Here is a 25,066-nt window from a genome sequence, read left to right on the forward strand (position 1 = left end):
TTCTATTTCGCTGCTGCTCTGGTTGCCCGTTTTGGTCGGTACGATTTGAGGAACACAAAATGGACCAATCAAAAATGGGCACATAGGGCATTTGGACAATGCTTGATATTTCACAATTATTCAATTGTTTATCTCAAGAAAAATGAAATGTTGTTCGTTGTGATAGATGCGTAGATATATTTCCTATCAATTGATGCAAAAATCTTTGCGATCTATTGAGAAATGCTCGAGTTATAAGCGTTCCAAATCCTGCATTTTTTCCTACTTGTTCAGTGCCTAGATTTTCATTTCACCCCCTATATCTTCCGGTTAGACGTAGTCCTACGTCAAAAAATATTCGGGCATGCTGATCTGACTGAGTATCTTTCTTTCACACTGAATTCAAGCTTTAATAAATGTCGACAGTGTATCTTCGAAAACGCGAATCACTTTGGAATAGATGCATAATAAACGAAAGAATTACACATTAAACAAGGGCAAATCGGAGATATTTTTTTATGAAGGTTATTATGACAGTTGTTATTACCAACCTGTAAACTTTTGGTTGATCTTAATTCAAAAAAACTGAAAATCACAATAAACAGGAAAATCAGGATCAACTCAGACAAATCAGGAGGTCATATTCTGACAAACGTGCCAAAATGTCAAGGAAATCCTGAAAAATCAGGAAGGATGGCGTCTATGGGTCTATGGGCTCGCCAATAGTTTTATTAATATTTATTTCTAGCTGAACACGGCGCATTTAATAATTGTGAAGTAACGCTGTGCCCAAACATTTATGTGTCCATCGGTTCTACATTTGGCAACCCTGTACGCTCTCCCGCTTTGTTTCGATCTGAGAGTTTCGATCAAATCAGAGCCAAAAAAAGGTACATTCTCTCAGCGCGCCGCTTCTCACGCAAGCGAGCGAACGAATGGCAAGAGACGGTCTTCAGATTCGATGTTGAACTCGTCGGAATAGTCCGCATGGAGTGTGTTAACTGTGACTGCGCCATCATACCCAGTGGACACGGAGTTGGTTTTTTCTTCGATTATTGCAAAAATTTCTTCCCAGCTGCTTCACCACCAGCATAGCCATTTTCATTCAGCCGCGGGTTTGCTGGGCTCGAATTCGCATCTGGAAAGGGCCATCCATCGTCTGCTGAAAAGGTGAAGCGCTTGTGTGTCCGTCGACTTCTGTGTGTTCCTCTCGGCGAACGGAACGGCAGCAATGGCATTGTCCCACGAGGCCTGGAAGAGAGTGACTCCGGAAAGTGGTGATGAAAATTTGTGAGCTTCTAAAGTAGCGAATAGAAAAAGCCACGGGGTCGCCCGCTACAACTACCACTGGGTGTGTGTTTTGATTTCTTCATGGCTCCGCGCGACAACGGCGTCGAGGGCACAGTAATGGTCTGTGCTAGTTGGTAGTGTCGCTCTCGAGAAGTTTTGTGAAGTGAAGTTGGAGTTGTTTTTTTTTGTGTCTTCAGGTTGAAACAAGTCCTTTTTGCATTGAGGGGTGTGTGTATTGATTGAAGTGCCGCAACTCTGTGCTGACTGTTCCACAGTAACCGTGTGAGCAGGAGAAGGAAAGAGAGATATAGAGAGGGTGACCCTGTGCGTACGGTGAGTCCTCCGCGAGGACATCAGGTTGGGTGAGAAGTGCGTGTGATGCCGATCAAGAAGAAAAAAAGGGGTGAGGATTTGTCTAGTGCGGCTCAGTGAGGAGGAAGATAGGAAAGGTGCAAAAATTCGAGTGTTTTTCGTCGGCGAAAAGAAAATTGATTCGAAAAGCTGTGCGTCGTTTGTGTTGCGAGAAAATCTGGGAGTTTAATGAGAAAAATTCATGCATTGATCGGAATTCTGGTCCCAGAAAGTGTTCGTGTGTGCGCAGCATCCGTTGCCGGAAGTGAGAAATCTAGTGTTCTGTCAAATCCGTCAAATTCGTCGTAGCCCTGGAGGAAAGAGCGATTCCTGTCATGGATCAGCCAGCGCCTTCGTTTCTGGTCGAACTGCTGCACTCAGTGCCGCACATCAACATTACGCTGCACCGGGTGAATGACACCTTCAACCCCAACAGCACCATCTATGTTGAGGTAAGAATAAAATAATCAATCAATGGTGGCGAATTGTGTTCCAGGAAAAAAAAATGATTTTGGCCCATCGCCATCATAGTCATTTATTGACCGGCACTGTGTACCAAGGGCGGATGTATTTTCGGCGATCGAGAATCTCCCATACAAATTACATAATTTTTTCATGAAGTCATCATCCATAGCTGCATTGGCCGCTGCAGAAGGGAACCGGAGGGAAGAATGTTTACGAAGGGTTCTTTCCTAGTGCCATCCCTGTTTCGCTAGGATGATGAACGACAGCCGAATAAGGTAGAATACGGCACACAAACGTACGCATGGCACTAGTGTGTGTGCGGACACGCAGTCGATGATCCTTTGCGGCTAGGTGGCACCAACACATTGCGAAATACACCCTCGCAGGATATAAGCGAGAGATGAAAAGCATCTCCCAAAGCACGAATATTGCTTTCCGGGCTTGCTCCTCATGCTGTTATTACTGCAAAGTAAAAATGTAGTGGTGAAGGTGCAGCATCTTGGATGCTGCTATGTTTTCTCATTCTTCCCTTCTCTCTCTCTCACTCGCTTGCTGTCGGTACATATACGGCACTAGCATGGGTGGGAGTTCAGTGTATAAAAAATAACTGAAGGGATTCCCTTGTCTAATTACGATACAGGGCAATCTACGAAAACAATGAAATGTCGATCTTGGGAGCACTCTGATGCGGTGCAACTATTTCTTCCATTTCAGCCGGGTGGGTTTTGTTCCTCGCCTGTAATATGATTCGGCCGTAAGTGGATGCTATTTGTGCTCGGTTGGATAACAGGACAGCTCAGCTTTAAACTCAGTGTGAGTTGCTCTTTTCGGCCGAATCTAGCCTTTTCTCGTATACCAATGTGAGCAAACATCACTGGAATTTCTTAAGCAAACAAATGTCAACTATCCAAAAGAAAGATATCAATGGTCATCCTTGGGCGAGGTGCATTTTATGCTCTTATTTATGTTTTGGGAATTCTTTTATCCTGTGACTCACCACATTACCGTTGCACAAGTATATAGCAAATCCTAATGACATTTCAGCAACTATCTCCCCTTAAATTCGATGATTTGTATTGAGTTTTTGATATTCCACATTCGTTTGTCATTGTCGACCTCCAATCCATCGATTTTTGCTGACTGGAACAAATTTGAATGAGCCGAAAGATTGTTAGTCGAGCCAAGAGGCTTGTATCGGAAACTGACGCAGTAGTTTTGGAGATCACTCTGTGTCTGTACTGTCCTAATCCCAGCTACGTTTTTTGATGCCTGTTTTGGTTACGGATTTTCACATGACTGAGACATTCGATGGAGTTTGCAACATCTTAGATTTCCGCATTATCATTGTCTCAAACTTCTCTATTGACAGAGTTGAAGACGGTTCAATGGATTCATCACTAGTGGAATTGATTGAAATCATATGCAAACTTCACATCACATTATCATTCGGATTGTACAGCACTTGTTCACTAATTGGGCTACTTCTTAACTGGTCGCTCGCTAACTGGGCTATTGCTCAGTTAAAAATCAGTTAAACATCAAATATAACAAAAACTAAAACATTGGAGAGGGATACTCCAATGCATCACAGATCTATAACCATCAATACACTGAGAGAAATAATTAGTATGTATTTATATAATAAATTTTATTCTGACTAGTACCAATTCGATAGTCATTTTCTACCGTACTAACTATTCGAATATTCTACGTGAGTAAATGATAAATGCAAATGTCAACATTTATTGTAGAATATCGGCGCAACATCGATCCAGTTTTCGGGACTTCGGACCAACGTGCAATCTATCAATATCGGGTGGCTTTTGTATTGTTATTGTATGTTCAGTTCTTGCAATAATAACAAAAAAGGTTATGTTTTGTACATTTATTTCCATCAAATAAAATTTCAACATACAAAATGTAATCGATTAATTTGAAAAGCAGAAAATCGGAACTTGGTGCAAATGAACTGTGTGGCGATGGTCCGAGACTCTTCAAACTTGGGCACTTGTTTATGCTGGCACAATTTGCAGATGGGTTCACTTCCACGCTCGAAGTATTTTGCTGCTGAATGATTGGCGAGTTGGTAATACATATCTGCGCTGGTATTTTGTTGCCGGTGCCGTCTAGAGTGTTTGAGCACAGTCTTGCAGCCTGCGTAATAGGGACATACGATAACGCGCATAATACGGTACCAAGTGGCCTGCGTGAGAGAAATACGATAGCACGCATAAAGACTGCATGCGATGCGCTCACCGACTGGTGGAACGCAAGGCGAAGCACAGTCTCGTAAGCCTGCAGGACGGTCTCGTGCATACGAAAGGTCACCGAGAGGCCTGCGTATGATAACGATAACGATAGTGCATCATGGGCGCAGTTGCTCCGTGTTAGCATATTTTTTTTTATTAATCCGTTTATTTTTACAGGCTCAGTTACATAGGTTAATAGGAGCCAAACTCCTAACTATATTTTTACTAGAATATATTAACATGTTTCCTTAATTCTATGGTTAATAAGATAGGAAACCAATTACTCGCGGTCGACTCGAGTTTAGAAGGGTGACACATCTCCATTAGGAAAAGGATGGGATGTGAGGATATTATAACAATGTTCACACTCACACTCACATTCACATTCTCATTCACACTTACAGATCACACTCAATTCTTAAAACTATCTTAACATCTAATATGTATTTACAATTCAACTTATAACAATGTTAGTAGGAAGGAAACGGATAGCACACGAAGGACGAGAAGGAGGGGAAAAGGATGTAAGAACAATCACACTCGAATATCGATAGCTTTAAGGAAAACATATATTTGGTACATGTAATCAAGGTCTAACCGTGCCAACACACCACCGGCACATTGGGCTGCCTTCCTCGGGCTCGAAGGGAGTTTACTAAATTCGATCTGGCGACAAGATACAACTCGCACGACCAAACAACGTGTTCGATGTCGTGATACCCATGGCCACAAACGCAGAGATTGCTGTCGGCAAGACTAAAACGAAAAAGTAGCGCGTTCAACGAACAGTGATTGGACATGAGTCGGGTGAAGGTGCGAATAAAGACCCGACTCAAGGCCAGACTTTTGAACCATGGTTTGAGGCTAACCTTAGGGATAATTGAATGGGAGCACCGGCCCAATTCATCTTCGTTCTATTTGCGTTGCCAGTTAACGATAGTATTTGTACGGATTAAAGAATAAAATTCATTGAAGGCGATTTGACGCTGATAAATGTCGCCTTCAATCGCACCCACCTTTGCTAATGAGTCAGTCCTCTCATTACCCGGAATTGAGCAATCCGAAGGGACCCAGACAAAGGTGATGACATAGCAGCGTCTGGATAAAGCACTCAAAATATTTCGTATTCTCTCAAGGAAGTACGGAGAGTGCTTTTCCGGCCTCACATACACTGAGCAAGGATTCTGAAGACTATGGGAGGTGCTAAAAAATTCGTTGAACACTCCAAATCCTGTGGACTCATTCATAGAGGACCCATCAGTAAAGTACATATTATCACAATTGATACGCCCATACTTTACATTGAAGATCGTAGGAACGATTCCCGATCGATGATAATCTGGAATTCTATGGATTTTCTCCTTTATGAACAGATCAAAATGTACCGAAGAATTGATGTAGTCAGGAAAACAAACACGATTCGGAATTTACGAAGAAAGATCAACCTGCATGGAGATGAATGCATGATATGAGCTCATGAATCCAGAGTGAAAATTTAGCTCGATCAGTTGCTCAAAATTTCCGATCACCAATGGGTTCATAACCTTACACCGGATGAGGAACCGAAAAGATCGTAAATTGAAGCGATCTTTTAGAGGGAGTACGTCTGCCAAACCTCGAGACTCATGGTATGCGTTGAGGGCATACATCACAACGCAATACGGAGACAAAGATACTGAATTCGCTCGAGTTTAATGAGGTGTGTTTTTTTTATTGTTTCCATTAGGCAATACGGATGTAAGAGTTTTGATTTAATTGTAACACATGTATTTTCACTGGGTAAATGTAGCTGATATTCGGCTTTCGAATCATTGCACAATTGATGCTTGATATATATGTTTAACAATTTCTCATTGTAGACTAAATCAATAACTATCACGGTAAAAAATTACTGGATTGGTTTTTCGAAAAGTTCGTCATATTTACTAATTATTTCTTTCAGTGTAGTTTTTGTTTTGACCTTCTATATTTTTCAATTAATATTTTTGAGTGCATCATTGACGTTTTTGATGTTTGAAGGGTCAGCCCAGTTAACGAGCAGAATTCGATAACTGGGCTGCGCCTTCCGCGACATCGGCTGAGTTTTGCACCTGGTATTATACATACGGGCCCAAATACTGATCACATTCTTCCGATTGACAATCTGATCCAGTTGTAACTATTTACTAGTAGAATATGTAAGCTTCTCGGAGACGAATTCATCACATTGCAATCTTTTTGTATGAAACAAAGCACTGTTGAATATCTTTCAAATCCGACCACTGGATGCACTGCACCGCATCATATTCGTCTTTAAATGATTTAAACTGAATGAAAATGACTGAAACTAAATTTGAATGATGTACAAGCTTGCAATACAGTATCAATACTTTTGATACTCACTGTGTCTTCTGTCTATTGTATTGTGTCTTCTCTTATTTTTTACTCCAGAAATATTGATATTTAAAATACTAATAAAGTCGGGTAAGACTAGGGAAGCTATCTGGTGAGAGCAGGTAGCAGGTATGGGCAAACTCGCATCGAAATTCGTTTAACAACACTCATTCACAGATAAAACTCACCCTTCTATTCTCCGTTTATGCCTTACATTATTTGAGACAGAAAACATTCACCTATCCTCTTCGCAAAGTTCATTCTCGATTAGAAAGGGAAAGTACTGTCTCGATTCCGCTCATCTATTCTCAGAGAATTTTGACAGTTCCGACTTACTGTCATACGGAATGAGTGGAACAAAACCGGAAAGAGAGTAGAAAGAAAAAGAACAAACTGAAGGCAGACATTTTATTTTTGCAGTGCGTGGTAAAATCAATTTTAAGGATTTATTTAGTGCGAAGTCATAGATTAAAATCAATTTTATGATCGGGTTTACCACTACGGATTTGGTATTAGGCAGAACAACAACAACCTGAAATTAGCTGAACGAAACTAAACGTGAGTAGCATTAGATGCATAGGAAACAGTTAACTATGAGAAAAATGAAGAATCATCAGATGAAATAACAATGTCACTAATGTTAAAACTGTATTTTGACAGGAATATCATTGCACCGACGAATCGGATCACAGTGTTTTTATTCATTTTCGTGCCGGTGAATAATAATTTTGGAAACCCGTTGAATTAATTTCAACAGTCTCTGTAAAATCATTCGTTTTTCACTCAAATAGCAATCATTGAGCCTCGATCGCGGCAGTATGATATAGGTAGATAGTTGAAATCGAGTTGTTTCCTGTGCACTTTTGCAATGACAATTTTTTGACGTAGGACTACGTCTTTCATTTCTATACCGGGGTGTAAAATCAAAGTTTCGAAAACGAAAGCGTTACGCCGGAGACCGAGATTTTGAGGGTTAATAGCTCCTAAACAACTGAACGAAATGGTATGATAAACACTTCATTCGAAAGATAAAATGTCTACGCGTTCTATACTTGTTACTTTCTGATCCAAAAACTTGTTTCAATAGCCTTAAAATTGCTTTCAAAACAGGCTATTGAAATCACCAATCGGTATATAAGCGAGCGCCACTCGAAAATCCACTCAGTTCTAATTGAACAGCGATTGGAGCATGTTGTCGCTGTTGTGGTGAAGCTCTTCGTATCATGAAAGCGCGGATGAACGGTGTCACCAAGAGCCTGTTTGTGCACCTCAGGCCAGAAGGGAATCCATCAGGAAGAGAGTGATGCCACAAACGGTTCTCCGGGAAGATCTCGAAGCAGCCGCTACACACACATATACACGCGTGGAATTCTTTCCGTTTGGATGCCATTCAGCATCGAGAAAGATCCGGAAAATAATCTGCCAGTTCCTCTGAGAATTTAAAAATACATTCATGTGAAAGAGCTTATTTTAATGTTTTCTATCCATGTAACACTGTGACCAAATATGTTTCAATCAAGTGCTATTAACAGGTGGTTATCGAGTTAGCATTAACCACTGGTGGGCTTCCAGTATCGAGGGAAATGTGGAAATATCTAATCGTTACTGAAAATAATCTGCCAGTTCCTCTTGGAATTTAAAAATACATTCATGTGAAAGAGTTAACTTTAATGTTTTCTATCCATGTAACACAGTGACCAAATACATTTGGTTTTGTGATTTTTTAATCAATCGCAATTAACAGGATAGCTTCTGAGGATTATTCTTCCACATCAGTAGGATATTTCCGTATCCAATAAATATTGTATGCGCACGTAATCGATTATTGCTCAGTCGCCGAAAGTTCCGAGCTCAGAGAGTTCATTCCCCTCTAGTTTTCCTTCCAAATTGCCATAGTAAACCACGCCTTCTCTCGATTCAATCACGCACAAAAAGCATACTTAAGCGATATTCTGGTGGTGAGACGCATTCATTTTTCGTGAGGACATCGACAAGACAACATCGATGCTGAGGGTGCTGGACGGCGAAGGATCGAGATCTGCCCGCAAACAAACGCAAGCAGTTTGTTTGAAACTGTGAGGGAGCACAAAGAATCCGATCCTTCAGGAGAAGAGAAGATGACCATCGAAGCAACCGCTACACACACACACATACACGCACGGAATTCTTTCCTGCCAACCTGCCAGTTCCTCTGGGAATTTAAAAATACATTCATGTGAAAGAGTTTATTTTAATGTTTTCTATCCATAAAATATCCATGTAATACATTTGGTTTTGTGATTTGTCAATCAAGTGCAGTTAGCAGGAAAGCTTCTGAAGATTATTCTTCAGAACAAGGTTTTTCGTATCCTATATTGGATGCATAAAACCTTGTGCCTCCAACGTGTAACGCTCTCGTTTTCGAAGTCTCCCAAATATTCATTTATTTATTCATTCAGAATGGATTTAGATTCAACTTCAAACAAATGATCTCTAAATCAACGATAGTCCTACGTCACCCTTGCGGTTATACCATAGATATAACCCACTTCCTGTTTTTTGTCTCTAGGATGAAACTATCTAAGCCAACTCAAAAGACCATATTAACGCAAGTTATTAGTGAGCGGGAAGGTGGTTTCATGTGCCCTTGAATGCTAACAAGGAAAAGAGTACAAGGGAAAATAAAATCATACATACACGCAGATTCGGTCTATTTTGATTCACTTGTAATTTTGTTTCGTGCGATCTTTCCAAATGAGTATTCATTCATTGAATGTTGTTTTCCACTCTTTGTTTTGTTATTTTCACTATCAGTCCCGAATGAAGATGGTCGGGAGTGTAAAATGATTCATCGTGCAATCTCACGATTGCTTGCTGCATTCTTTTCGCCATGATTATTCCAAGCAGATACAAGATACATTTATTTAACATATTTATCGGATGATCCAGGGGATAAAAATACTCCGGAGGAGATGGCTTCTGCTCTGTACGAGCACATGAGATTTTTGATCGATTTCCGAGTCATCAAACTTCAAGCGCAATAGTGCTGGAGATGCAATGTTTGGATATGCTTTTCCAAATCAGATTTAACTATAATGATGACAAAATAGCAAAATGCATAAACCGCTATTGACCACCAACACTTATAAATTACATACGCAACAACATTTAGCATTCATTACGTCTTTCTATGAGACAAAGATACTCCCGGCGTAAATCGTCGATAAAAAAAACTTACGTTTAGGCATTTAAAAATCAACTTGGGGTATCGACATAACACGAAAACGAAGTGAAATGGAAACATCGAATGAAAACCGATGAAAGACCTCCTGGAAGATGTAACTGTCGCTGTGGCAAAATTTTAGTGACCAATAAAAAGATTTATTCAAAAACAATCTGTATCTTGTAACAAATTTAAATGGAGATTCGTCAGCAAAATTAGCAAAACAGGACAATTGCTAGAATATGAAAAAAATCAGGACGCCCCAAAAACATCTCAAAATCAGGACATGTCCTCCTAAACCAGGACAGATGATATCCCTAGATAAGACGGACGCTCCACTGAAGGGGATGACGAATATTTAGTTTTGAAAACAATTTGATTATCTCGTCCTTCCTTTTAAATGGTTTTATTTAGCTTGCCCTGTAATTCATATGTTTGTATGTTTGTATGTTTGTATGTTTGTAACTTTGTAACATGTTTGTCTGTAGCGCTTTACCACAATCATAGAAATTTGACCACCTTCCTGTTGATCGATTGATCTGAAATTTGGAACACACCTTTATCTCGGTAGTCATTACAAAACTGCGTATTTCATGATTTTGGAAATCCAAGATGGCGGCCGCTTCAAAATGGCGGATTACACACTTTCTCAAAACCCCATCCCATATTATCCCATATTATCAAATGAAAGGGCTCGATTAGTAGAGCACAGCTATTCATGAGGAATACAAATCCAAAATGGCCGCCACCACTGAATGGCGGATCACATATTTTCTCAAAACCCAATCAATACGGGTATCAAAAGATGGCCGCTGTAACAAAATAGCCAATCACTTTTTTATACGGTTTCATACAACTTGAACTGTTTGTATGTTAATTTGTGTGTATGTAGGGTTGTCCCACATTAACAAATTAGGCAATAAATGTTTCTATGATGGTCGGACTCTCCACCCCCCTCCCTAAGGAGGGGCTGCCATACGAATGAAACACAAATTTCTGTATAACTCGAGAACTGATCAAGCAAATGGAACCAAATTAGGCATATGGAGGTTTTAGGGTGCAATAAATGTTTCTATGATGGTTAGACTCTCCACCCCCATCTCTATGGGGCGGCTGTCATACAAATGAAACACAAATTTCTGCATTACTCGAGAATTAAGCAATGAAATGGATCCAAATTGGGAATGTGGAGGTTTTAGGATGCAATAAATGTTTCTATGGTGGTTAGACACTCCTCCCGCTCTCCAAGGGTGGGCTGTCATACAAATGAAACACAAATTTCTGCATAACTCGAAAACTAATCAAGCAAATGGACCCAAATTTGGCATGTGAAGGTTTTACGGGGCACGAAACGTTCCTATGGTGAATACACTCCTCCTCCCTCTCTAAGGGGAGCTGCCATACAAACGAAACGCAAACTTCTGCATAACGAAGGGGTGTGATAACTACCAACCACTAACCTAACATGCCGGGGTTCGATTCCCGTTCTGGTCGGGCGAATTTTTCGTCTAAGAAATTTCCTCCGACTTGCCCTGTGCTCACGCGTATTCCAGAGTTGTTACTTGGCATAGAAATCTCAACTAAGTACTAGTAAAAATGACGCAAGTAATACTACGTTGAGACGGCGAAGTTCTTCTAGGAACGTTAGTGCCATTTAAGAAGAAGAAGTTTTTAGTTAGTGTATCCATCTTTCCCGACCCTTTGTTATTTTTTCAAAGATGCCGGACATATTAATTTTGCAACAAGGGATGTTGGTTTTTCTGAGCTACATGTTAGGAATCACGCTTGCGTGAATATTCTAAATGGGCTGCATGGGTGAGTTTTCTTTTCTGTACGAATCGTCTATGTCTTCGAAATTTGTCTCAGTGCCACTTTGCAGACTGCCTATTGGGCTCGGGAGTTTGGTAATGGATCCACGTTTCATCTGTTGTTACAAAACGTCGAAAAAAGTCCACTCGTTTGCGCTTCAACAACGCGCCGCTGTTTTTGGTCGACGGTCAGCAAACGCGGCACCCATTGCGTGGATGGCTTCTTCATGTTCAAAATGTGGTGCAAAATGTATCTCACTCGTTCTTTTGAAATGCCTACGATGCCTAGCTAATTTGCGTAACTTCACTTTACGATCGTTCAAAAGGAGTCGATGCACTTGTTTTACGATTTCTGGATTCGTAGCCTCTTTTGGCCCTCCAGAGCGAGGTGCATCTGGGGTGCTCGTACGACCCATTTTAAATTTACTAAACCACCGATACGGTAAACCTCTCAGCAAGGACGGGAATCGAACCTGAGCCTTAGTAATGTTTACCAATCCTGTGCAACGGGAATCAATGACCATGATATTAAATGTTTTGATTTCAGAACCAAAGACACTAATAAAATGTGTGAGAGAGTTCCATAAAAATAAACTTTAATAGTTTCGTTACATATTTGCAAAACTGTAATCTGGACCTCATCTATATCTGTTGTGATGTTGGAACTATATAGCCTATGCTGAACAATGAACTCTTATCAATCATTGACAGACATGCCCCTTTAAACAAATTTATTCGACTCACCAGTTCGTTCGTTAACAAGGCAATCTAAACTAGTAGTGTTCTCGATAAGAATATTATTCAAAAATACGGGTACAACACCAACAACAGGCTGCAATTTTGCTGCTTTTGACCGATCAATGACCCAATTTTCTGGTCTCCAATACAATACCAATTTCTGGTCGCCTGAAAAATAAATTATGTAACGTTGCTTTTCACATCTTGATGGGTGTGGTACATTTAATGAAGAAACAGGGACTAAACAGCCCTAATCTCTTGTGAACTTGTGTGAACTGATGAGTAAGGTTAAATAAATCCTAGCTAATGTAATTTATTTTGCCAATTTTTACCATCATGGTGCCAGCAATTTGGCTCTGTGGCAACACTGGTGCAACAAAAATCAACAATAAACAAAGGGCCTGATCACGAACGTCACTAAAATCGTTTGAAACATTGAGCGAGAAAAAAAACATCCCTGGAACTGGCCACTGCGTAATAACTGCGGCGATGGTGATAGCCAAGATATGGCGAACGATGGCGCCGAAAGCAATATATCGTCATCCCAATATATGCGTATATTCGCACTGATTGCTATCACATTTCGCTTCCCGCCGTAATATTGGACCGATCCATCATCGATCATTACCCCGTCATTCGCTCGCATGGAATTACTTACAACAAAGCGTGACTGGTGATGGTGTTCTGTTGGAAGATCCCCAGGGTTGTAGCACCTCGGATATACAGTAAACGCCGTTCTATTTTACCATCCAATTTGCCAAGCAACTACCCCAATGGTGGCTCATGTCTGGGGGCCTCATGAATCAATTTTGTCAGCTGAAAAAAAAAGTTTCCTAATTCAATTCCCATTTTTTTGTGCCTACCATTCGTGCACATTGATAAGTGCTGGCCTGTGACGCTGCATGTCGATTTTGTGTCGAGCACTTGTTTATGGCGGTGCAATGAAATTTGACACAGTGACACTTCACTCCCACCACAATGATTGCCTTCTTCGCCGCCCTTTTTGCCCCCGGTCCCTTTCCCACCATCGCGATAACGATAAAGATGATGAGCATAAATTGACGCTGAGCACCATTTCCACCATCCACCAAACCATCATCATCACCATCATCATCACCATCATCGTCACCCAAAATACTGTTGCCGCGCTCGTGTGGGAACCTCGCCGACCAGCAATGTTTGGTTGACAACATTATAATTTGAAATTGGTTTTGATTTTTATTGTTTCCCCGGTTGTCGTTACGTGTTCCCGGTGTCATTGTTGGTCCTTTGTTTTGGATGGCACAAACCCGGTGTGCTTTGGGATTTGGGTTGAAATTTGAGATAAAAGTGTCCTGTTTTTTTTTTGGTTCTCTCAGGGAATTAAAAAAACGTGTTTTTGCGCCTCTCAAACGCGTCAATAAAACATTTATGACGGTAATTGGTCAGAGGTTTAATAATAGATAACAACGTTTCGCTGGAAACGGTTTTGTGTGGGACTGACTCCAGGGAATGAAATATTACAGGACAGGGAAAAAAAATTCAGAACGCCAATATGTCGGCTTTTGACAAATTTCAGACTTCCAGCAATACTCCCATTTTTTTATGATGGCACAACATTTGAGAAATCATTCTCATTGTTTTCCCCCTTCAATTGATCTCAATTGAAGTCTGGAGTAGGTTCTGTCTATTAAATTACAGTCTCGGAACCCTCATCGTTTCTATCTTTTAATCTTTGGTTGATAGATTGGCTTGCCTCTGGGTCATATTTATTTACCTTTTTACTTATGACAAACCGCAGGAATGAAAACAAAACACAAAAACTTGTGCTTGTTTTTATGACGTCCCCGGCTTAAGTGTCAATTTGAAATGCGGCCGCTCGAATGAGTCTTAGCGAGTGGTGACACAACAAGTGTGGATTGAGGTTATAAAAAGGCTGAGAAAAACCTCCGGCCATAAGAATGTTAAACATTAGCGTTTGCCGTTAGCGAGTGCTCCACAAAGTTTAGTGGTGTTTTTGCTAGTGTAGTTCTTCAAGAAAGATTTGTTAACCGCATGCATAATTGAGGCATATTTTTCCTTCCTGCATGGTTATGAGTTGTTGCATAGTCATTGTATATGGTAGGGATGGTTAAAAACCTGGATAGTGTGCGTTACGATAGAATTAATCTCAGAGTACACGTTTGTTATATGAACATAAACTACCTAATTTTGTTGGAAGTATCACCCGTTGTTGTTAGCCATACATTTTTTTTCAGCACTTGGCTTTTTTTACTCCAAGTTTTCCTACACTTTCTTAGGATGTGAGCACTGCTTAATGCGTGTCCAATCGATGCAAATATAGATGGTATTCGAATGAAGCCAAGTTTTGATGAGTAAGTGCCACGAAAAGAAGTATTTCCCTACAAAAAACCCTGCATCATTTAATGTTGCCCTTTTTTAAACCAAGAAAGACGTGACGTCACTTGACACGATATTAGCGGTCCAGGTCGCATCGACAAAGTGCCTTAGAAGCTTTCCTCGCGGAGATGTTTAAATTGGCTATGCAAAAATTTTTAATATTTTTTATATAACCTAAAAATATTTGTAATTTTAATCGACTTTTTTTTATTTGAATGATTCGTAACAAACGCATTTGGGTTAGATGACGAAGAAGTGTATTATCCAGGAGTGGAATGTATATCGTTTGATTGAAGAATAATTTTTCAGATCGCGTATACATTTAATATCAACTCAATTGAAAAAATTGTAGCTCCGAAGGCCTTGGGTGCATAGACAAACTGTTTGAGAACGAGTTGTAGGGAAAAAATTGAAAATTGACACTACGTTTTGAATGATGAAACCCTTCTTTTCTTTCAATGATATTCGATGTGTGAAAATTCAAACTTCTAAAACAAAAAAGTTATTGAATCTGAACGTAATACTTTATATTCGGAAAATGCACTAAAAGATTACCTTGAAGAATTGTTTCCCTGAAGATTTTTTACACTGAGAATATGATCAAAATTTCTACTATGACTTAAGGTTTTCACAACCAAATATGAAGGAAATAAAAATTATTTCATTTTTTTACTATTTTTTTGTTCTTTGAGTATATTTTTCTCGCAAAGCCTTATCAATTTCCTACGATTTGTTCTTAGACAATTTTCGATACAGCCGAAGGTTTCCGATTAATTTCTCCCACAAATCAAACATCGTTGACCATTGACTCTTACGAGCTGAAGCAGACCTACTTAGAAACCCTTAAACTTTTACGATGTATTGTCTCCAGAATGTTCGCTTATTGATAGATTCAAAGGAAATCGAACCGACGAAGTGAATGTTTTAAAACCCACTATTCATTATTCATTACCCATTTCTTATTACTCATTACTCATTACCCATTACTCATTACTCATTTAATTACTCATTACTCATTATTCATTACTCATTACTCATTACTCATTACTCATTACTCATTACTCATTAATCATTACTCATTACTCATTACTATAGGTAGGGAACCTACTGCTCACTAAGGAAGAAAAGGAGGGTATAAGAATATAAGAACAATCACTTCGTTCGATCTGCGCTGCCAGTTAGTGTTTTTACGAATTAAAAAAATTAAAACAGTAAAAATTTGAAGAGTTTACAGATGAAAAAATTCCGAAATTGAATTTCTATTCAATTCAAAGAATTAACAACTTGATAAACTAAAATAATCCAGAATAGAAAAATTGGAAAAAAAATAAAACATTGAGGAGTTAAAGAAATCGAAAAACAATAAAAAAAATAAACGAGTAAAAGTTGAAAAATAGGAAAATTGAACCAATGAATAATTTAGAAACAAAATATTGAAGTATTGAAAAATGAAAATATGAAAAAAAAACTAAAATTTAAGCATTTTCCATGTTTTATTTCTGATTAAGAAATAAAAAATTTAAAAAATACTAAAAAAACAAGAATTTTTTTTATAATGTCAAGTTTAGTTATTTATTACGTTACGAATCATTATTCATGACAATTTGTGGAGCCGATCTGGCGTGGAGGTAACATCCATACTTCTCACGCTCAAGATCACGAGTTCAATTCTCACTCCCGACATTCTTCCAAAATGGAAGGTAAAAGTGACGAACCAGCCAGAAGCGTTGAATGTCACTATAATACGGAAAAAAAATGACAATTTAAAAAGAATTCTAGTTCATTGACATCTATCGTGTTACTATTATTATTATTATTTATGTAGTATGTATAGCGTATGAATATTTTCAATATTTCAGTTCTAATTGCTGGTGCGATGTTGTTCAGTAATGATCATAAAAAATCGGCGAAAGTAAGGAGAATGAAACGACGCACTAATGTAGATCTTGAAGAACTAAGAAATAAAAAAATTAAAAATTGAAAAATTGAAAAAAAATTATTAAATTAAAATCGAATATTTAAAATTTTCTAAAAATCAAAGATGCACAAATACACAAACTCAGAAGTTGAAAAAAAACAAAATTTGAAGAACTAAGAATTTGAAAAATTGATAAAGCTAAAATTTAGGAAAATTGAAAAATGAAAAAAAGTTAACACATTAAAAATTGAAAAAAAGAATCAAACAAGTGTAAAATTCGAATAATATCAAAAATTTAAAGAATTAAAGTATTTAAAAATTTAAAAAAGCAAACAAATTAATATTGAAAAATTGAAAAACTAGAAAACAAAAAAAAATCGAAAACGGTCAAATGCAAAAATTAAAAAGCTCTAAAATTATAAAATTTAACGCGTAAAATTTAAAATACAAACATTAAGAGACTCAAATATTCAAAAATTCAAAGAGTCAAAGATTCAAAGGTTTAAAGGTTCAAAGATTCAAAGATTCAATGACTCAAAGATTCAAAGATTTAAAGATTCAAATATTCAAAGATTCAAAAATTCAAAGATTCAAAAATTCAAAGATCCAGAGATTCAAAGATTCAAAAATCTAAAAATTCAAAGAATACAAGATTTTAAGTTTGAAAAGATTCCAAGACTCCAAGATTCCAAGATTCTAAGATTCAAAGATTGTGATCGGCGTTGCCCATAGAAAAATGTAACGGTTGAAAGAATTGAATTTTTTGGAAAATTTTCAAGAAAAATGGGAAAATTTGGAAAATATGAAAATCTCAGGTGTGTATCGTGGGTGTGAAGCGAAAATGGTGAAATTATGAATGAAAATAGCTTTTTCTGTTTCGAATATGTATTCCATGTAATGGATAATGTTTTTTGCAAGTTTTAAAAACGAGTGCAGGTGATCTTGAACGAAAATTGTGTCTGATAATGATTTAACATCATAATGACGAGTTTTGGTAGAAGGGTTAGGAAATTTATCAAATAATAATTTTGATTCCACTTTTAACAATATAAAACTGCTTTCGGGATACAAATCACATTCATTATCGTAAATTCATTGATTGAATCTCTATTTATTCTAGAGGTTTTAGACTAGAAAGTTCATTCGTCTCTAGCCTTGAAAAAGGCCAATCAGAAGATCAATGATTATTTCGGGATTGAACCCCCGAACGTGAATGAATTCATATCGAAAAATAATGTTTGGGTGGGACGAAGTTTGTCGGGTACGCTAGTTTTATATAAATCGTGTAACATTTAACCTCTCAAGAGGAGCGATACCGTATGAAACCGAACCATCAGTACAAAAAATGCAAGGAAGTGAGTTCTTAAACTATATACTTTCGGATGTCCTATATCCAAAACAAATTGTACAACATTTTATCATTTGTCATTAATCAATGTTAAAACAGGTCGGACTCGATTATTTGGAGTATTGATTTTTTTTCACTCCGAATAATCGAATCATAAAAAACGAATTTTCTCTCGGTAAACATAAATAATCATGATTTGCACTTATTTATTGAACTGTTTTATCTAGCTTGACCCGTTAGTATGTTGTTGACTTTGTGACTTTGTTTGCAACGCTGTACAGGTAAACTTCGATATAACGTACATTTCACTTTCAAAATTGTACGTTGTATCGAATTGTACGTTATATCGAAGCATAATAAAGAACTCACAAACGTAGTCTATAATACATTATCGTGTTGCTGTTTTAGTAAAGTTATTGAATAACTTCAATCAGAAGACGAAGCCAGCCTTTCTCATGATGTTTCCCTTCGTACTGTTGATTAAAGCTTGATTCATTTAGAATCCGGAATCACAAAACCAGCTGTATTTCGGGATTGATTGAAAGTACAAAACTTGTTTTAGCATCACAATACAGATAATTCATAGTTCTATCAGGAAACAAAATATTGATTTTTTTCCTTTACACTTTGGAAATGTGTACGTTATATCGAAGTTCGTTATGTCGAGTGACGTTATATCGAGGGTACGTTATATCGAAGTTTCCCTGTACCACATTAATAGAAATTTAACCCTCTTCCTGTTGACCGATTGATCTGAAATTTGAAACACATCTTTATCCCTGGTGTCATTATAAAACTGCGTACTTCATGATCTTGAAAATCCAAGATGGCGACCGCTACAAAATGGTGGATTATATATTCTCCCCAGCAATATGTATATCAAATGAAAGTGATTGACTATTAGAACACGGTTATTTATGAAAAATGCAAATCCAAAATGGGGCCAAATATATATATTTTTTTTTTTCAAAATGGAAATCCAGCGTTTATTTCTTACCTAACTTTCTTCGAAATATTTTGATGATGTACTGTATTCTATCAGTCAAATCATTTCATTTGATACCAATATTGAGGGGATTGCAAAAATACATTGCCGACCATTTAGTGGTGGCGACCTCCAAGTCGAGCCAAGTCGAGCCATTCAGCCATTTTTTAGCGAATTAATGTGGGACAACCCTACCAACACTCAAACATACATACAAACAGGCCAAGCTAAATGAAACCATTAAAAAGTAATTACTTATTTGGGAACAGCGACCATATTGGATTTTAATTTTTCATGATCTACTGTGTTCTACTAGTCAAGCCCTTTCATTTGATATCCATGTTGATTATTCAAAAAAAAATAAAAAAATAAATACTAATAATCGAGTTTAAAATTCCGGATAATCGAGTCCGGCCTGTATATGGTTTGATGATTGATCAGAATCTAAATAAAATAAAAGTTAAAAATAATTGTCACACTCTCACATAACACTCACGCGACGGTATGACAAAATCGTCGTCCGTGGTCACTGACCACTGTCCGAGAACAATTCCCCAAAAATGCTTTGCCGAAAAACAATAGGCACAAGAAACTATAAATTACGCATGTAATCCACATGCACTCTCTCTTTCGCCAATAAATCATTATACGATATACAAGTGTTTAATTCATTCGGTGTGATCTCACAAAGTATTTTTCTATTCGTTTCGTCGTCTCAGTCGGCTGTTAAGCTCACGCGTTTCATCCGGTGACAAAGATCCGTTTCCGCTCAAGTGACGCGCGTACAATTGTACATTTCGGTGCGTTTCTGGTGCTGCATATTGCAGTGAAGAAAGTCCTTCGAAACCGGACTACAGTGTTCGCTTTAATTTCGTACAATGATGTTAAAACGAATGTTCTAATGTTTTGTGTGTGTTTGCTTTTGTCTAAAGAGTATGAGGATGATATTCAACTTATTTCATTGTTTCATTTTAATTGATAAAATTGTAAAGTTGAATTGAAAAAAAAACCTTCTGGAGTCTGCATAGCATCCATATTGATATTCATATAAAATTTAGATTGAACATAAATGAAAAAGAATTGGAGATAGTTCAAAGAGAATGCTTTAGAGTTTATTTTTCGAAGGTTTGTTGTAGCGAGATATTTCTGATATGTGGCGATTTTTTGAGTTCAAGAATGATTGCATTGACAAACCATCTATGGGAATCACAGAGGAACCATTCATGATTCAAGAAATTGCAGTACATATGCCAGACTGAACAAATATTCCAACGATGTGCAAACTACCAACTGTTGACGCAGCTTGAACCCAACAATGAATCGAACGATATCGTTAAAGTGCTGCCTATCGCCTATGAAGTACAACCATTTAACAAACAAAGTGTTTGTGGATCGATCACGATTACGGGCTGTCACGCCAGCCGTCGTTCGGGGAATCCAACGGTGACGCTTGTCACCTTTGTGGATGGTTTCCTTCCTTCCCCGCTATAAAACAGTAATTTAGTGTTGCCCACGTTCTAACCAAACATCAACTATCCGGGTGTTCGACAACAAACCCCGAGAATCGTATCGAGTCGGAATGGAGAAAGCGGACGTAAAAAAGTAAGTAAAATCTAGGAATCCGAGAGTATCGTTTTTCCTTCCCGAAGATAAACCAGGGCCAAGAAACTCATTCAACGCCGCGAGGAGCGGCTTCGGAAGCATTTGCTCGGATCCACAGACATTCAATTTGTCAGTGTTTTTTCTTAAACGAAAATAGAGAATAGGAAGAAAAATGAAGGAACTAAAGCAAGAATCTAGATAGGAAATAATACCAAACTGTCGCTCACATCTGCTTTCCTACGGCGGCGGCGGGCGTCAGTCAAGTCTTTTGTCAACATTCTTTTTTTTTTCTTTCATTTTTGGCGAGCTGAGAGCTGTGACAGAGGCTTTGGGTGGAAGCAGCTTCTTCAAGACGATCAGACGATTGTGTCTTGGTGTGGGATTTCTAAAACATGTGCGAGCGAACTCCTCCACCATGTGTTGTGTATATCGTGCGGGACAGAGTTTGACTCTGCTTTGGCATGTCTCCGAACTGCAGCATGACACTGTGCTTAGATGTTTTGTTGGTTTTTCTCACACAGACACACACACTTTCTTCTTTGTTTTCTAAGCATTTTTGTTTAAGATAACATTCCGAGTCAAAAGAAAGCCCATATATGTACACACACATCAAGCTCGAATTCGTGTGTCGTTTGGGTTTAATGTAACGATGAAGATGAAGATGAAGATGAACGAAAACGACATAACTGTCACGAGGGAACGCATCTGGATTAATTCTTCTGATATGTGGTTGATGATGATGTACGGACAGTACGAAAACGAAAACGCGTTGACCAAACATGAAACATAAATACTGACAACATCGAGGAGATCGTTTCGGTACGATTTCTGTTGAAACCATTTTTGGCTTCTGTGTTATAGTTTTTTTTAATGATTGTGTGTTAATTCGTTTATCGATCGAATGAGAACAGCAGCGGAACGAGGGTAAGATGAACAGTTTGAGAAGCATTTCGATTGTATTATTGAAAATATAAGCAAAGTCAGGATACAGCTTTGTTACTTTTTATTATACTATTTGGAAATTAAGTCGTGGGATAAGGGGTTAAATAGAATCGATAGAGGAGAGGAGCAAGGTACAACATCGAGTCTCTTGAATGAAGTTTTCAACATACTTTCGGTACATAAAGTTTGTCTACACAGGACGATTGACCATTACGATTCAAGATGATTTTCCCAAATTTATTCTTTAAAAACTCATTATTCGCAAAAAATCAAATTGTAGCGCAAAAAATCGGTTTCTGATAAAAAATATATGATATAGTTAGAAAAATATACATTGAAAGAAGTTGTTTATATTTTTTCAAAATATCGACTATAAAACGCAGGTAACACAATGAAATACTTTTAATTTTTTTATGCTTGAAACATAGTTTTCATGCTAAAATATATTGTTTTTGTGTGTACCTCATACACATACACAAAAGAGATTCATAAATCGTTTGAAATATCTCATCAAAAATTTCAGGCTTATAGAATTACGATGCTCAGTAAACCCATTAATAATTATCAACGCTCGCATTATAAGAGCTCATTGTACATTGGTGTATGTTTCCATAGGGGAGGAATGACAAAAATCGATGTGAGCACAGTTTGTCTACATGCGTTCTCTTTGCATGTTTGTTTTTCCCTGAATAAATTCGTAAAATATACAAATTGAATTCTATTTTACTTTTTTAAAAAAATCACAAACACAAGGACTAGCGAATGAAATGAAGAAAAGTTGAATAACTCATTTTTTAAGTTTCTCGAGGCACTGGCTATGCATTAAAATTTTAAGGCACTTTTATCTCCAACAATTTCCTTCTATTTGTGTGGTTCCTCTCGTATACAATAATCGGGAATAGACAGTGTTCTACTGTGATCAGAAAAATCTTCTAGAAACGGTATTTACGATTTATTCTTTCTTCATATTTTTTTCCACATTTTTCCTATTAGGTTTTTTTTCAGAAATTAAGAAGTTCAGAAATCTTGAATTAATTATACATTTTTATATAAAGTGTAATGAATTCTCTACAACTTTACTTTACCAGTTGTCAAACTAGGATTTTTTTAATGCACACATTATTATTATTATTATTATTAATTCGTTTATTTTTACAGGCTCAGTTACTTAAGTTTAAAGGAGCCGAATTCTTAAATATAATTTTAAAACTATATATATAAACAATTTTCTTAGATCTATGGTTAGTAAGGTGGAAAACCGATTACTCGTGGTGTACTCGAGTTTAGGAGGGTGACATATTTTTAGGAGTAAGATGGGATATAAGGAAATTGTAACAATGTTAATGAACACTCATTTCTTAAATCTATTCGTATATCTATAGTGTATTTACATTTCAACTTATTCTACTATTTATAGCAAGGGGACGAATTACCCGCAAAGGAAGGAAAGGAGGGTATAAGGATGTAGGGACAATCACACACGAAGATCTATAGCTTTAAGGAAAACATATATATGGGACATGTAATCAAGGTCTAACCGAGCCAACACATCTCTCACAATGCACACATTGATTTGCGTCATTTTCGCTAGTACTCAGGTGAGATTTCTATGCCAAATAACACGTCTTGCATGCATTCTGAGTGGCAGGCTCTAGAATACGCGTGACCACAGTGCAAGTCGGAGGAAATTTCTTTGATAAAAAATTCCCCCGACCAGAACAGGAATCGAACCTGACCCTCTCGGCATGTTAGGTGTGACGCTAACCACTCGGCCACGGGAGCACAAGTGATGTGGAAGTGACGGAAGTTGTGATGTGGATGAGAGAAATCATCTCTGCTTGAATCCCACTGATGTTCCTACACGAAATTTTCCGTCTCAACATAGGTATTAACAGATGACATTTTATTCCGTAAGGTGGATAGTGTTTGTGTATGTATCTCGCGAGAACTAGAATGAACCTCGAGTCAATCATCTTCAGCTGCTTGTACAGAATGACGCAAACCATTGGTCCTTTTCAGAACTCCAATGAGGTACATATCGAGGTGGAGCACATCGTACACACCGACACTGAGAACCTTCAAAAAATCAACTTCGTATCGTAGAAATAATGAAAGTTCGTTCATAAAAAGTGGGGGAGTAAAAATGGGGCATAAAAATATCACTTATCCGTCTTTTTGGTTTTCCTAAACCGATCTCCCCGTGGTCCTGAACCGACTATCGATTTTTCTGCAGCGATTCTCCCAATTGACCCGAAATAACACACACCCCAATCATATAGATGATAGGTGAAAATATCTGGCGAAAAACGAAAACGAAAACGAAAACATTTTTTTTTATTTTTTCCAAAAATAACTTTTTTTAAAACTCATAACTTTTGAACTACTGCATCGATTCAGGTGCTACTACTGCATCGACTCATGCGGCAACACACACGAACTGGGTACAGCTTTCATCGTGATGGGGGAGATGCAAAAACGAGTGATTGGTTGGTGGCCGATCAATGAAAGAATGTGCAGATTGAGAATGAGAGGCCACTTCTTCAATATCACCATTATCAACGTCCACAGCCCCCATCTAGCTAGCACCGATGACGATAAAGAAGAATTCTACGCGTCAGAACCTATCGTGGCGCTAACATCGATTCAGACCACTACCTGGTGATGGTCAAACTGCGTTCTAAACTGTCAGTCGTCAATAACAAAAGACACCAGCGCTCACCACGGTATCACCTACGACGACTACAGGAGCCGAACGTTACTGCAACATACTCGCAGCGTCATGAAGCTGCGCTACCGGGGGTAGACGAACTGGATGCTGTTCCCCTCGATGAATGCTGGAACACCTTAAAAGCAGCAATTAGCAGCACAGCAGAGACCGTCATCGGGTATGAACAACGAGGACAACGGAACGAATGGTTTGGCGACGAGTGCCGAGCGCTCCTGAACGATAAGGATGCAGCACGCGCAGCCATGCTGCAACGAGCGACTCGACAAAACGTGGAACGATACAAACAGAAGCGAAGGCAGCAAACACATATCTTTCGGGAAAAATGCGCCGCCTGGAAGAGAAAGAGTGTGAGGAGATGGAGATGTGGGTGAAGATACCAATAAAAAGATACCAATAACTTTTAATTACAACTGACATTTTTTGTAGCCGATGATAAGACAGTTTTATCATTTAAATTAGAAGCACACCATCCTACGAGAATATTCTGAAATGGTGGAGTGTTGGAATTGACCTATCTGGTCATGGGAACCATTTGAAATTTCAAGAAATTCACGAAAATGGACAAGTCCTAAGGCTAATATTTTTCGGAGGCGATAGAATGTCAATTTTATCATTTGAATTAGAAGCATACTATCCTCCGAGAATATTCTGAGATGGTGGAATGTTGGAATTGACCCATCTGGTCATGGGAACCATTTTAAATTTCAAG

The 25,066-nt window shown here is 38.1% G+C and overlaps 1 protein-coding gene across 1 annotated transcript in view; it reads left to right on the top strand.

Moving 5' to 3' along the window:
- The first annotated feature begins 823 nt into the window (after positions 1 to 823).
- The window catches only part of LOC129774533 (protein tweety-2-like), a 114,039-nt gene continuing 89,796 nt past the window's right edge, over positions 824 to 25,066 (top strand). The window contains exon 1 of the mRNA XM_055778282.1: positions 824 to 2,072. Coding sequence (XP_055634257.1) covers positions 1,956 to 2,072 — 117 coding nt within the window. The 5' untranslated portion in view covers positions 824 to 1,955. The remainder of the gene's footprint in view (positions 2,073 to 25,066) is intronic.

This window comes from Toxorhynchites rutilus, chromosome 3 (genome assembly GCF_029784135.1).
Source record: "Toxorhynchites rutilus septentrionalis strain SRP chromosome 3, ASM2978413v1, whole genome shotgun sequence".
In the NCBI taxonomy this organism is placed as follows: Eukaryota; Metazoa; Arthropoda; class Insecta; order Diptera; family Culicidae; genus Toxorhynchites; species Toxorhynchites rutilus.